This window comes from Gambusia affinis, linkage group LG18 (genome assembly GCF_019740435.1).
Source record: "Gambusia affinis linkage group LG18, SWU_Gaff_1.0, whole genome shotgun sequence".
Classification (NCBI taxonomy): Eukaryota; Metazoa; Chordata; class Actinopteri; order Cyprinodontiformes; family Poeciliidae; genus Gambusia; species Gambusia affinis.
The window spans coordinates 11,143,943-11,159,849 of NC_057885.1; the positions used below are offsets into that span (position 1 = coordinate 11,143,943).

The 15,907-nt window shown below is 43.1% G+C and overlaps 1 protein-coding gene across 1 annotated transcript in view; it reads left to right on the plus strand.

The window, feature by feature from the left end:
* The window catches only part of stim2b (stromal interaction molecule 2b), a 40,657-nt gene extending 27,400 nt beyond the window's left edge, over window positions 1-13,257 (plus strand). Inside the window, exons 3-8 of the mRNA XM_044098254.1 lie at window positions 678-697; window positions 5,501-5,662; window positions 6,527-6,627; window positions 7,970-8,208; window positions 8,324-8,564; window positions 9,421-13,257. Coding sequence (XP_043954189.1) covers window positions 678-697; window positions 5,501-5,662; window positions 6,527-6,627; window positions 7,970-8,208; window positions 8,324-8,564; window positions 9,421-10,039 — 1,382 coding nt within the window. The 3' untranslated portion in view covers window positions 10,040-13,257. The remainder of the gene's footprint in view (window positions 1-677; window positions 698-5,500; window positions 5,663-6,526; window positions 6,628-7,969; window positions 8,209-8,323; window positions 8,565-9,420) is intronic.
* Window positions 13,258-15,907: the final 2,650 nt, after the last annotated feature.

Here is a 15,907-nt window from a genome sequence, read left to right on the forward strand (position 1 = left end):
CAACTATGATGATAAATCATGTTCGTTTCTTTCCGGTAGAAGACAGACAGTCATTGGAGACAACATAACATCATTGCTATCTGAAGAGAGATATCTTTGTTAGTGGGAGATTGTGACAAAATTTCTTTAAATCTGGGCGTGTTGTGGTGGCGTAGAGGGTAGCGCGCCCCACGTTTGGAGGCCTTCAGTCCTCGACGCTCCGTCACGGGTTCGATTCCCGGACCCGGCGACATTTGCCTCATGTCTTCCACCCTCTCTTTCCCCCTTTCCTGTCAGCCTACTGTCATACAAGGGACACTAGAGCCCACAAAAAGACCCCCTGGAGGGGAAAAATACAAAACATTTCTTTGAATCTGACATATTTCCTTATTGCCATAGACCCACTGCTGGCCACTTTATTAGACACACCTTACTCATACCCGGTTCAGCCGTCTTTTGAGATCCGGTGGCCATTGGAGTACCTTGAGAGTTGCTGTTACGATATACAAGGAACCAGTTGGAGATGATCTGAGCTGTTTTCCGGGGCGGATTAGTGGCCATCAAAAGATGGGTACACTGTGTTCAGAAAGGGATGAACGTGTTCAGCAACAGTCCCGATCCGTGACCGCTAGACGAGCTGTAGCTCTGCTTTTATGCCGTTTCCGCTAAACTCTCAATCTGTCATTGTAATGTTGCAGATGAAGACTCGTTGGACCAGGCAACCATTTTTTATTTTTTTCTTGCAATCTGTCCGTGTTTATGTTGTGCCTTCAGGAACGGTATTCTGCATACTTCGGTTGTAGCAAGAGGTCGTTTCAGGTGCTGCTGCGCATTTTCCTTTGACATCAATGCGACTCGCTTATTTCTTTCACTCGTTTTGACAATTTCTTCTAATCCCGGGCTACGAATGTGTGCGAACCTGTGTAGACAAAGTCTTGAGCGGTGAAATGAAGAAATGAAAAAATGAGCAGAATGTGCAACTTCTTATCTGATAATTGATTAGTCGTCAGAAAAACTGACAGATTAATGGATAACTACGAACATTGCTAGCTGCAGTCCTACTTTTTTTAAACGCAAATCCAAAACTCGCCCTTGCTCTAAGAAGTCCAGAATTGTTCGTCTTTGTCCTTTAACTTAAAGTGATTTTGGTGATGCTTTACTGTTTTCTCATAAACGGAAACTGCTCGAACACGGTTCTGCAGGCCGCACCTTTCTGCTCACTCCCAGGGGTTGTGGATGACGCCCGTGGGGTCTGTTGCTGAGCACAGTCACCAGGGGGGACAGCAGGTGCACGTCCTCGCCTCTCGCTCGCCAAGTGGACGCTCGGCCGGATCGTGTTGCATCTCTTGAATTGCACGAACTCAAACCTCGTCACGGACCGGCGCGGTGGTGGTTTTGGTTGCTTCTGTTGCAGACTTTTATTAGTTCTCGGCTGATTGTGCACAACGTCGCCGAGGGTCCGTCGGCGCGGAGGCGTACTGCATATGCAACACGTCTTAGAGCGACACGAAGGGGGAGGAAACCCGAGTCGGGTAGAAGCAGCATCGAGGGTATGATACGTCTATAAAAAGAAGATTCTTAAGGGTGTTTGTTGACTTGTCTGAGAATGTTCAACACGGAGATTTGATGTACAACTTAAACTCTCGTCTCGTGATGCTTGCATCACCAAATATAAGGTGTAATGTGGTAAAAATTTAGAAAAATAGCTGTTGGGTCGAAGAAAGAGATGCATGAAGAAATCAGTGGTAAGAAGGATAGAAATATAGCAAAAATGATCACATGCTGAACAGAAATGAGAAATAAGCCGAATCTTGTTTTTTTAGAGCATTTTTTTTTTTTTTATTTGAAGAAGAGAGGGTGACTAAAAACAAAGCTACCGGAGCTTGTCTTGGTTGTGGTTGGACAGCGGATCTAGATTCAGGACAAAGACTAAGAATAAATAAAAAAGGATGCACATTTAAGATTGCGAGATTAAAGCCGCCTTTAACATGTTCTGGTTCATTTGTTTTGAACAAGAGAATAAGATAAACAGCCATTTTAATCGCTGATCTCTGTGCAGCTGTCCCGCTAATGGTGTCCAGTAGCCTCCAGATTTGATGCAAAAGCAATTTCCTGCTGATTTGTACTTCATAATTAATTCACGGAGCCAAGAAAACCGATTGTTTTTTGACCACCCCTCTCGCTGAGGGGGCGTTTGTGTAAGTATTTCTTTAATAGAATAAATTGGACAGCTCTGTGAGCCTCAGAAACATTGCTACTGCTGAGCAAATAGTGCACTGCAGTTCTGAGAGAACGGTGGACGAACTTATGTTCACTTCTAAATTTTGACCGAAGCAGGAAGCGGCAGCAGGGAAATGCTGTGGTAAATATGGTCATTGGGACAGAGCAATACCGGATAAATGAGGCTCGTCCTCTTCGTACAAGGAAGGACTGCCTGATTCCTGCAAAAGGGATTTTTATAGAGTATAAAAGCATAAAGCCACCATTATTGCTTAACGTTTCATAGTGTTTTTAGATCTGAACGCCTCACCTTGGATGTAAAACTTGTCCGTTTGGGAAATTAACTCCTTACTAGTTTCCTTCTAGCCAAATAAGGGAGAAATTATAATGTTTTGACACCATTTTCAAGTAATATATTCGCAAGTTTTGCCTCTCAAAGACTAACACTTTAAGTTTGTAGGGTACGCTCCATACTGGAACTGGAAGATATTTAAAATATTCAGAAAACACAACAACCAACAACTGTTAAGAAAAGCAAAAAACAATAGTCACACACAAACGAAACTTGAAGTAAGTGAATCATGAAGTCTTTTTAGACAAAATTGCCCTTCAAAAAATATTAATCATCGGAATGGAAATGATGAAGCTCGTTTCAGTTTGTCATGAGATAAATTGGTTAATTGCTGATTAGAAAATGGAGTTGCTACTAAAGGTTTCACAAGACTCTCCATGTTAGATTTTCATCGGGTCGCTAAGGGGAAATGTTTTTATGTTGCTAACGAGGAACCAGCAACAACTAATCATGATTATTTATTAGAAGCTAATAACAGCACTTGGCCTTGTCAAGTTAAAAGATCAACCATCTCCAGTAAATTAAAGTGTTTAGATGATCGTTTATTCATGCTTCTGTCTGTTTGTGTACTTCTGAAACAATAAAATCCAGTATAAACTCAAATGATCCATCGATATTTTGATTTTTTTCCAAAAATAATCAAAACAACTTGAGGTGTAATTGTTCCACTGACCTTTTAAAATGAAGCATTAAAAGCCCCCAACTTTGACCCCGACGAGTGGATGCAAAGTTCTGACCAGAACTGTAAATCTGCAGCTCCTCAGCGAAACAAAAAAACTGAAAATTACAAAATGATGGATGGCTTCACCGGAGTTCACGTCTTCATAAATCGCAGCCCCATGCTGTTTGTGTCATGTTAATGACATATTAGGAAGGATAAATCAAAATCACTGTCCTCCGTTCTGCAGACTCTCTCACTTAGAGTAATGTTGATCTCCGAGTGCGTTTGTCATCTTTACAGTGATGATGATGGAAAAACAGTGGATGTAATAACTTTCGCTCGTTAAATGAGAGCAGATTGACTGCTTAGCTGAGTATCACGGCGACACAGAGTCAGTGGAGCAAAGGCTCATGGGAGGAATACCAAAACTCAACCAACTCCTCCTGAAGCTGGAGTCTGTTCCGAACAAAAATATTCTTTGTTCTCTGCTGTGTAAGTGTGTGTCTGTGTCAGTCTGGGTCTGATTATGTCACCAAGGCTGTTGTGCAGACAGTATGTTGTCACATCAGCACTGATGCTTGATTCTCAGAGGGAGTCTGGACTTTCTATTCCTCCTTGTTTGGAGAGATTCCCTCCTCTCCTCCGTTCAGGTAAATGGATCTTAACCACCAAAACCACAAATCACCTGCACACAGACCTATCTGTATATTTGTGGCTTGCTGCTTTGACTTTATATGGCCCTATAAAGTACCTTGAAGCTTCCTCTGACTGCATGCAAAGCATCTTTGCCAACCTGCCGGGAAGTGGATTCGTGACGCAGCTCTGCGGTTATCACCATACAGCCTTAGATTTCTGAGAGAAAGGCCTTGTACTTTGATGCATTTTAGTCGTAGTTTGTTGTTTTCTGTTGCCTCCAATGTTGAATTAGAAAGCAGTGACGTCTTCTCTTTGAGGGAGGGAAGTTGAAAATCGGTATTATTAAAAAGTTTTCTGCGTTTTCTTTCCATGCTCATGTGGTTTGGGAAGTATTCTTTAGGTCTTTGCCAGAAAGCCGCTTCGTTTCATCCTTAACTTGCAGTGGTTATTAAGGACGAGTATTACACATACTGCTGTGTAATACGGACTACGGCTGTTGGGCATTTATTGGCTGTTTGCGTCTTTCACAATTTCCATTCATGTTTCAATGTTCTGAAGAAGCTGAGAGGATCCAGAAAACACCCACATGTGCCAGCCAAAGCAGTGTCCGTACGGGAACAAATAAAGCCATCTATCCACTTATCTTATGCTACACGCAGAGCCATTGCCATGGCGACCGACTGACAAACAGCTGCATTAGCCTACAGAGCAGAGATTACATTCAAATGTGTCAAGATCCCACACCGAAAAACACACAACATTTCCCACAAAGAGAGCAGAGCGCTCAGTCCGGTACAGTGTTGTATTTTATGCTTGATGTTTGTTTTGCGATTATTAATAAGCGGTCACCTGAACACGGCGGTGCTTTATTAGTAAATCTAAGCAGCTCTTCTGCTCACGATCTATCAGAGAATAGGTGAGTGAGTTTAGTGTTGACTGAACAAAAACATATGAAATTATGCAGCACATGTACGTGCTACAATTGTCAAAGCCAAGCTAGCATAACTGACCTACTTATGCGGCCTAGCATACCCTTCGCTATTTTCTTTCTATTTAAAACTTTTTATTGACCTGTGAAATATGACATAGACCTTACTAACTATTATAGTGTTGACAATTAATACTGCTGTTAATTTTCTTTTGTATATCTTTTATACGTCACGCGTACATTGAAGATTGAGCGTGTTATGTTCACAACTTGACAGCTAAAAACAGTGGTAGTCGTAATCGGTGAGTGTGCAGCGTCTTTTGTCCTCCAGCAGGAAGCTGGGGGCGGGACCTTGGATGTGTGACATCACACTTCAACTCGTCTGTACTTACTGTATTATGTTGCACTTCAGAGAAACTAGCTAATATTCATGTTTTAGCAGTGGGACGAGTTGTAGATGGTGGTTTTCACTGGGCTGGTGCCTGTTTGTGTGTTCTCACGACTGATCGCGAACCGCCACAAAAAAAAAACCCCCTACAGCTCTGCCCTTGAATTCAAGTCAGGACAAAACTCCTTTTTTTTTTTTAACTCATCAGATATGGAAGAATCCAATAAACAGTAATCTCTGCTGCGTTTGTCACGAACTGTTTCTGTCGGCGGAGGTTGTTTTTTTTTTTTTTTTGTTTTTTTTGACCCCCGGTCGTGACGTGTCACCTTCCTGCAGGTGCGGAAGGCTCTGAAGCGGGCGGAGAAGGAGATGCAGTCGGAGCGCTCGGTCCCCGAGGCGCTGCAGAAGTGGCTGCAGCTCACGCACGAGGTGGAAGTTCAGTACTACAACATCAAGAAGCAGAGCGCCGAGTTCCAGCTGTACGTCGCCAAAGACGAGGTGAGCTTCTCTTCGGCGGCGCGGGGAAGCGACGGATCCCGAGCGCTCTGCCGTCCTCCAGCGCCGGGATCTGCGGCCGAAGCGCTCCGTCCATATTTGCATTGTATGAATTTGAATGAATTTCGCCCTGATTTGGCCGCTAATGCGGATTATCAAGTGACGGACTTTTCTAGAAGTGACGGAGCTGCCCTGGGGGATGTGAAATATGTGCATAAATTCGATTCTTGTTTGATACAACCTCAGGCAGCTGCGTCAAGTTTTAAGGACACTTAAATCTTCCCGAACATCAACAAATTCTCACAATGGCAACTTTTTAATTTTTTTTTTATTTTTAAAAACCCTCTTCCATCAAGCCTGACCCTGTGTGAAGAAGTAACGACACCCTGACCTTATAAGTTGCGGAGGTAACAACCTTCACTAAGAGTTTACGATAATTTTGACTGTTTCGTCTTTGCAGAATTGAATTCAGTCATATTAAAAAAAGAGTTTTTGATTATAACCAGCCTGCTTTTAAGGTCATGCTAACACATCTTAATTGGATTCAAGTCGCTGCTTTGACTAGTCCGCTCCTTAATTTGAAGCTCTGATTCGTTCAAAAGTGAGAAATAGATCTTTTAGCCTAGTTCTGTTTCAAATTATTATTTGAAACCTGTCTGAAAAAGTCCTATTCTACATATGTAGCAAAGCTGACTGTGACAATAGAATAAAGAAATCTTAATGCTTTAATAATGTTGCATATTGTTTGAATCGAACGTGTACAAGTTTTAACAAATGTTTTTATTCGTTTGATCCCACTCCTTCATTCTGAGTTGTTCTGTAAGTAACTATGGTTTCGTCTTTTTTTTGTTTGTTTGTTTGTTTCAGGCAGAGAAAATAAAAAAGAAAAGAGGTTCTGTGTTCGGAACCCTTCATGTCGCCCACAGCTCGTCCCTGGATGAGGTGGACCACAAGATACTCGAAGCAAAGTAAGGCTCAAATCTACTTCCTGCGTGCGCAATTCCCCTCGCAATCTGATTTACAATCATTTATTTTAACTTGAGTTCATTAGAATAACTTAGTCTAACATAAAGCAGCCCTGAGGAAGGCAAAATGGAGAGAAATTAAATTTCTCTGTCATTCATGGTTAAGGCCTTTGCGTATATTGGAGTTCAAGTCATCAGCAGCACAAACCCCCCCCGTCCCCCCAACAGCCTCATTAATCTGGGATTTATTGCCGTCTTACTGTTTGTTCGCAGTAAACTGATTCAGGAAGTGACCGAGAGTCAGACTGATTCTCCCTGCACATGTAATCAAGGCCTGACTCTTGTTTAGCTGAAGTTCAACATAGAAAATTACATTTAAGACATCCTGACAATAACAATCACTGTCTCACGAACGATAAGGGACGTTCGGTGTCGACATTTATCATGGATGTTTTGTGGCAATAAAAATTACTACTCACTACTATCATTCCTTCGTCAGTCTTTTTGGGCGTACATCCATCAGTTTGAGCCTTTATTGTCGAGACAGTGGTGGGCAGCTCTTGGGTCTACACTCAAATAGGTGTATGTGACAGAAAACTTATCAATGCAGGTTCCGCTAATTGGGAAACATTTTGGCAGCATCAATGCTGTGGGGGTCACCTCCTTTAGAGTTTATAAGAGGATCTATGAAGGCAGGCACAAGAAAATCACCGGCAGTCCTAAACATAGTCCTGTGTTAGAATGGCTTAGTTAAATTCCAGTATTGAGTGCTGAATACATACATGGACAGCATGACACATTTGTGAGAGTTTTATTTAATTGTTTTGAAAAACGAGCATCAAGCAAACCCCGAATTGTCCCAAACATGTCCGACCTGCATGCTACGCCGGCTCTCCACTGGTGTTGACGCCACCGGTGCCCTCTGGTGAAACGCCAGCTCCTGATCTATTCTACACTTCTTTGCAGATTAGGGTACATTCTTCTGGGCGCTTAACTCTGTTTAGTCTGCGAGATTATTTAGAGTGCCTCTGAAATCCAGTCCAAAGAATTATTCAGTTGTTCAAACACCAAGGGGAATCACAGGAAAAACGAGAAGAAAGTGCAGGGCTCCGTCTGGCTTCTTGTTAGGCAGAGGTCCAGCTTTACAGCGGGTCTGCTTTGTGCCAAAAGGCGCATTAATCTTGGCTCGTCAACTTCTTCTCTGTGCGTCTTAGGAAGGACGTTTTGATGTGCATCAGAGAAGAATTTGCTCGCCAAGTTCGGCACGTTCAGATCCAGGGCCGTCCTCTTCGATTAGTTTTTCCCTTCTTGTTTTTTTTTACATTTAAAAAAAATTTTTTTTAAGGAAAGCTCTGTCAGAGGTGACGGCGTGCCTGAGGGAGCGGCTTCACCGCTGGCAGCAGATCGAGAAGCTCTGCGGCTTCCCCGTCGTCAACAACTCAGGCCTGCCGAGCCTGACGGCCAGCCTCTACTCGGACCACAGCTGGGTGGTCATGCCCCGAGTCTCGGTCCCGCCGTACCCCATCGCAGGCGGTGTGGACGACCTGGACGAGGACACGCCTCCCATCATTCCACAGTTCTCCAGTGAGTGCGCCGCGCCGTTTTACATATGTATATATTTTTTCACGCTCTTTCTCAGCAGGAGAAAATGTTGCCGCTTGCTCCAGAACGACGTCCGATCTTTGCTTTGTTCTCCCAGCCGCCGCGTTGATCCGACCCCAGCTGACCCGCAACAGCAGCCTGTGCCGCTCCCGCCGAAGCCTGCTGAGCCAGCAGTCGTCCCTGATGTCCCCGGACCCAGACCTGCTGTCCATGGCCGGCTCGTCCCTCTCCTATCGCCCCGATGCAGACGACGAACAGTTTATGTTCAGTTTGGATAGGAGGGGGTATGTAGCTGTGGCCGGAATGCCATGGAATGGTTTTACAGTTTGGACTAACAGGTGTTTTATCCAGACACTGACAGATTACCATGAGGGTTATAAACTGTCTTCTGACTGCAGGCAAAATCACATTCATCTCAGTAATCAGACGTTTGTTTTAGGACTAACTGCCTCCCGAAAATGAAACGATCTGATTTTTGTCCCAGTATTCTCTCTGTCTCAACAAAGCCTGGGCCAATCTTTACCAGACTGCAAAAACACAAAAGTCTTGTTGGTCTGGTTTCTAACACTTGAAGTAAGACAAAATGAACTTACAAGTAACTTTTCAGCAACATATGGGAGCTTGCTTCAAGTCAATAATTCCTTAATATTGATGAAAAAATACTAGGTGTAAGTGAAATAATCAGCCAGTGGAACAATGTGTTTTTCCCATACCGTAAATTAAAAATGTCTTGTTCCACTGGCAGATTATTTTATATGTGCCTGGTACTTTTTCATCATTATTAAGGGATTATTGACTAAAACCAAGCTCCCATGTCTTCCGGAGAAGTTATTTGTGAGTTAGTTTTGTCTTTATTTCAAGTGTTCTAAGCAAACAGACCGAAAGTGCTTGTAAGATTTTGTTTTTACAGCGTTGGCGGTAGAACTGGGTCATAGTATCAGCAGCAGTAGAGGTGCAATAGCACCAGAGTGCGGTTAAAAAACAGATGTGTTTAAAAGCTTTTCCTGTTTTGATGTGATTTTAGTTGTTGTTGGGAAAGACGTAAACAAACAAACAAAAATTAAACTTGTGAATTGGCTGTCGTATTTTGTCCCTCCTGCCCTCTGTGGTTAATATTCTGAACAGTCGAACATATTTCCACATTGCAGTGACGCTTTCGGTCTGTGACCCGCTTGTTCTGCTCCTCTCCGTCAGAGAACCGGCTCAGGACGGCAGCTCCGACACGGACTCCCTCTGCTCCACCATCGGCCGGAAGCAGCTGCACTCCCCAGGCGCCGCCGACGCCCCGTACCGCCGCATCTCCCGCGAGGAGCTGCTGCTGCTGGGCCAGGGCAGCCCGGAGCGCCCCGGCTCCACCCACACCACCAGCAGCAGCAGCAGCAGCAGCCTCAGGGACTCCACGCCTCCTCCCATGCCCCCGACGCCGGCCGCCGCCCCCTCCGGCCCGCCCTCCACCTCCCCGTCCCCGGCCCTGGAGCACCACCCGTTCGCGCGGAAAGGCTCGCCCGACCTCACCCGCGTCATGCCCGAATCCCAAAGCATGCCGCTGTCGCAGGGCAGCGCCGCCTCTCCGACGGGCAAGGGCATCTACAACGGCATCCTGGAGAAGTCCTACAGCTACGGCCAGCTGCCGGCGAGCATGCTGCCCAACGTGGGGCGCCACCCGTCTCTCACCTCGCTGGACTCGGAGGGACGGACCCTGGGGAGAGATTACAAGCTCCACAGCACCTCGTCCCAGGACTCCTGCGACAACGGGGAGAAAATCAAGCGCTCCTCGTCTAAAATCAAAAGCTTATTTAAGAAGAAGAAATAAAAACATTCAGAGAGAGGCAGCACGTCGCGTGTGACAGCGAGAGGGAAAACTAAACTAAAGGAAGAGTTTTATCGCTCATACGTCACTGGAAGATAAAACATTTCTTTTTCTCTCCTGGGTTTGTTTTTTTTTGTCTTGTCTTCAGAGATGGAATGTAGCTCAGCCTGGGTGCCGTCAAACGCCCCTCAGCCTGGTAGCCTTATTTTTCAATAATCCCTTTGTATTTAGTTCTTGCAGAGAAAAAACCCGCACAGGTGGAGGAAGGAGCCGAGGCTCAAAACCTGCTCATGGTTCTCTCTTCCTTTCTTTTCTTTGTATTTTTTATTTTTTTTTAGTTTGAACCAAAAAAAACCTCTTTATAAAGGGTCTAAAGATGCAGTTTGTTCATCTAGTTTCAAACTCACAAAGTGTAGTGTTTCACTGAAGACGTGTTGTGTGGATGAACTCGTGTACTTGACTCATTTCATTCAGGAGAGAGAGCAAGAGAGAGAGAGAGAAAAAATAATCCTGCTAAAAGTTTGTTGCACTACTGCTTTCTTCGTGGTTGTGTTTTTTTCTTTTAGGGAGAGTGAGAGGGAGAGAGGGCGCAGCTCACGGAGTAAGAATCAAGATGTCAACATGAAGGGAGGGGGGATGCATGAGCGGTCGCAATGAAAACGCAGCACAGAGCCAAAATGATCTGATGTGCCCTCAGTGCCACTCTTTATGGATGTCTCAATATAAATATATAAATAGAAAAAAAAAAAAAAAAAATATATATATATATATATATATATATAAACTGTTTTCACACGATGTTCTTAAAGGTGATTTTAATAGATTTTTAAATTTTACGGCTTCATCGCGGACTGAAGCCTCAGCAGTCACTTTATCTGTGTTCTTGTCGCCCTTTATTACTTGATTTCCTGCATCCTGTAGCCATACAGTAACAAAATATCTTTTTTTTAAATTTTATTATATATATATATATATATACCCTGCAGCTTTTTAAACCTGGTGTCACTACAATGTTTGGAGGGGGGATTGGCTTTCAGGTGCGTCTCTCAAGTAAGTTAGATAATCATTGAAGAGCTTATTTATTTTTGTAATGTAGTTTAAAAAGTGAAAGCTGTGTCTCATGTAGTTCTGTTACATACAGAGTGATGTATTTTAAGTGTTTTTTTTTTTAGGGGTGGGGGATTTTGTGAAGATTTGAATCTTTCGCAAACCTTCAAAATGGGTTTCGATGGTCCCTGCTCGAGGATGCAGTCATCAAGAGCAGGGAGTCGAATGTTGTTCTGTTTCCCGCCTTCATATATACAGTAAAATAGATTCTTTGTTTAAAATCTAATCACAGTTTTAAACAATAAATGGCAAAACGCCGATTAAAAAAAAATCTATAACCATCTTCAAAGTTGTGTTGCTTTACGGTTTAATCATGTAATTTTTTTTATGTTTTTTTTTTTTTTTTTTGCTTAAATGTCCACACTATTAGAGCAGATAGAGAAGTTTAGAAATTAGATTCAGCCTGAAGTGAAGTCTTGAAGTGGATGGCTTTTGGGAATCCAGCCTCCTGCAGTTTTTCCTTCCACTGAACTTACCATTAATATTCTTTGATGCAGCACTCTATGAGCAGCCATCAAGTATTTTTAATATCTCATCTCATGCATAACATTTTATTTTTGAGTAACTGTATTTTATTAAATTTTTTGCTGCAAAATGAACAGTAATAAACGCTTGAAATGTATCACTCTGTGTAATGAATAGAAGTTTCACTCTTTAAACTGAATGATCTTTAAATTTTTTTTTTTTTTTTGATGCGCCTGTATGTGTTAAAATTCCAGGAACACTTAAGAATAATCTGCTGCCAATCTGACATCACACTGCAAGGCAACCAGACCCATCCAACTGTTTGCCTAAAACAAACAAAAAAATAAAAACAACAATAACAGGAAAAAAACAAAACAAAACAAAAAAACAACGTGCGACAAGATGTCAAGCTGTTTGATGCACCAAGACCTGCCTCTCCTCCCTGCTTCTGACCCTCCCTGAGTCCCCACTCAGCTCGACCCACGCAATAGAGTCCTGCTCATCACCTCCGGGGCCCGCAAACCTCACGCACTGATGTCAAGAGCTTCACACTGTGATTACTGGCCGCTTCCTCTCGTCCCGGATCTGGGTGTCGCCGCTGCAGTCTGAGAATGCAACAGTGCTCCAGCAGCATCGAGGAGGTCGCTGAGCTGAGGATCCAATGTGCGGTTTTGAAAATAGAAAGAGAAGAAGAAGAAGAAGAAGAAAAAGAAAACAAAACAAACAAAAACTCGTACATGCGACAGGTTGTCGGGCGATGGAGCGCGCAGTGAAGGGAATGCAGGACAGGGCTGCTAGGTGGGGAGGAAGTGAATGTTTACGAGGAATGTGGGGCTTTGAGAACATTTTTTTTGTGTGTGTGGATATTTGTATACTGTAGAAGAATTAATAATAATAATAATAATGATAAAAAAATAAAATAAAAAAAATAAAGGAAGCAACCGAGATGGTTCAGAGTCTTGTTTGCGGGTCTGTTTTATGCTTTTGTCTTAAGTGGTGAAAAAGTGTTTCATGCGAATCAAACAGCTGCTGAAATTTAATTGCCAAAATTACCATGAAAGAGCACAAATATCACGGCTTTTATATTTTCTTCTTCTTTGAGTTTCCTATAGCCTCGCAGGGCATGTTGGCTGTTTTTAGTTTCATGTCGGAAGTTGAGAAAATTGTAAAATATTATGACAGAAAGAAATCAAGGTTGCATCTGGAAGTCGCTGCAGGATGATAATATCAAACGTTATATTGAGCGCTTAGCACACAAGCCTGAATTGTATGGAGATTTATCCAGACAAATATAAGAAAGGAAATATCTTGGGAGACCTAACAAACCGGCACCTTTTCCAGAAACCTCAAGCACTATGTGATGTACCCAAGCTTTGCATTATTTACAGTGATGAAAGACTGCTTGTGGCAACAATTGTAATTCTGAAAACCCAAATTACCACAGCATGTGGGGAAGATGTCATTTCTGCTCCCGTTCTGACCAGCATTGTTACTCTGAGGCAATAGGTGTCACTACCCCCACTTAATTCAAACAGCTGTGTCACCAAAATCTTCTTCATCTTCATTTCCTACCTATTTAGGATTAAAAAGAAAAGCAAGGTCATAAACATAATTTTATCTGAAAAACGTTATGCTCACAAACAACACCGGAAGTTGCCTCACTGCTCTGGCTTCCAGCTCGACTTGTCTGTCCTAGCTGCGGCCTGAACTCTGTTGTATCTTCATTCCTCAAGCATTATTATTTTCCTTGAAGCTAAGTTTCCATTTATTTCATACCCTGGGGGTATGAAATAAAGGGCATTTTGTTATGTTCTTGCTCTTCTAAAGCAGAAACCTCAGGGGAAAGTGAAAGTGCTCCCTCCATTATTCTCTGTGTTGTCAGTTAGGCAGACACACATCCAGTCGACACATTCCCCTAAAATATGTCGTTAGGAAAACACAACAGGCAGTAACGCTCTGACTTTTTCAAGACATGCACATCTTCATTCATATATGGTCTGTATTTCTATTTCATAGAGGGGTGGCTGTAAAAGCTCTCTCTGTGTGAAAAAGGGTTTCAGTGTTTCAGCTTAGAAAAACAGTGTAATTTAATTGTATCAGTTTCAATTTTTTAGTACTTTAAAAAGCATGTTTCAAAAAAAAAGTAAAAATTGAACTTTTTACAAGATCTCTGAAGTGTTTTCACATAAACCCCCATACACATGTTCTGACTGACATCCAGCTGGGTCGCCTGTTTGTTTCACCACCACGAAAACAGCCGAAAGACCACCTTTCCGAAACCCGCATCCTACACCAGCTGAGCCCTAGTGGGAGGATAGAAAATGCTTCTGACATCCCATTTGTCTTTGGAAGGGAGGATTAAACCGTGAAACGCAGAAGAAAAGCATGCATGATTGCTTTATCAATACCAAGTGAACGTGATGAAACTTTTGTTGATGGTTCATCAATTTGGACGCACCAGGAGAGGAGCGGAAACGTCTGCTGTTGATGAATGTTGCCGGGGAGCGCTGCGCCCAAACCCGCTGCTGCGCCGCTCCCAGCTGGAGGCGCAGTTACAGCGACGGCCACATGGTGTCAGCAGAGCATCACAGAAGGAGCCTCCTCGGCCACTCCCTGAGAGAAAATAAGGATCTGCTGGGCGTTGGTATATGATGCGATGGGGAAAGCGGCATCGGACGTGATTTGTATGTGCTGTCAAGCGTTCACAAGTACATACAGCAGGTCCAGTGCTGAAAAGTTGTGTTTTTTATGCCCGATAGTTTAAGGTGTCTTAGCCCTAAATGACATAATTCTTTACAGTCCAGGTTTAAAAACGAGAGATTATTCTATCGAATGTGATTGGCTCTCCAACTGTAATTCAGTAAGTCAAGACAGAATTACATTTTCATTGATTGGTTCAGCAGTTAGTTACGGTTCAAAAATATTTCAATCAATAGGTGCCGGATACTAAAAGAACAACTTCTGAATGTGACTGAGCGAAAGGGACTGTCTCGAATACTGTGGGTATTGATCAATACCTCTCATGCATAAAATCACCCACTCAAACAACTTTCTTCTTTTTAATTCATAGTATTTGTTTACGTCTGAAATCAGTTCTACTGTTTGCGAGTTGGCTTTGTTTTAGACAGTACAAGAAAGGAGCAGCCTCTCAACGCAGCCATGCAAAACAAAGGAATGAAAGCTGATGATGCTGACTCATTTCTGAAGGACGGAAACTCTTAGGTTTCAACCGTGAACATTCCTTCTTTGCTACAAAATGGTTTAATGAGAAATTTAATGGCAGTGCTGTCCCACACTGAACTATCTGTTCATCCGTTTTCCATACCTGATTAATCTTTGCGGAGGGAGGCATGGTGCCCATCTCCAGAACTCAACGGGCATCTGGTGGGCTTCACCCTGGGCAGTGTCCCTGCCTTTTGTTTCAGAGCCTCTGCAGGAACAAGACTCTGAGCATCACCCCTCACTGCTTCGCCTTCATTTTCTTTGAACTAATCCCATCAGGAGAATGAAGGGGAGGCAACACCAGAAACAGAACCACCAGACTGCAACACAACTTTGAGACCAAGGTTCGGTAAGATATTGTTCAGATTATGTTTTATAAGTTAGTGCACCGATCTTGTACAGTTCAGAAAACAAAACAAACATATGACCTCCCCTGCGATGGACTGACGACCTGTCCAGGGTGTACCCCACCTCTCGCCCAAAATGTTTGCTGGAGATAGGCACTAGCACTCTTCTGACCCTACTAGAGATATATGACATCCCAATCAAACATCTTGTCTTTATTAAGAAATGTTCACAGCCTAATGTCTAATTATAGTGTTTTTTGGGGAATTGTCTTTTACTCATCAGCTTCAGTAAAACAATTGAACTGCACCTGTATTGGTGCAAAATACAACAACCTTAGCAATCTGTGAACGTCACGTGAAGCTTTTTTCTTTTTCTTCAGTCGAACTGGGGTATGATTGAAATTTCCAGCTGCTGATCAGTTCTCTCAGCGTTTGCTGTACGGCATCAGGACCAAGACCCCACAGCGCCTGTCAGCCGTTGCCTCTTCGTTGCCCTCCTCCGTCAGCATTAGAGAATATAAAAGATATGATCTGTGGTTATTGATTTCCGGAACGAGGATCGTCAGACTGTTTGGAATATGAAGCTTTTGTGTTTTCTCCACAAAATAATCGTGAGCAAAGCCAAGCCCAAGCTTTTAGCACACGTTAAAAGTTGAAATCCTTCCTTTATGCATCATGACATTGTTAGTTACAGTTCATATTGTGACACTGCAATGCCAAAAACCCACAA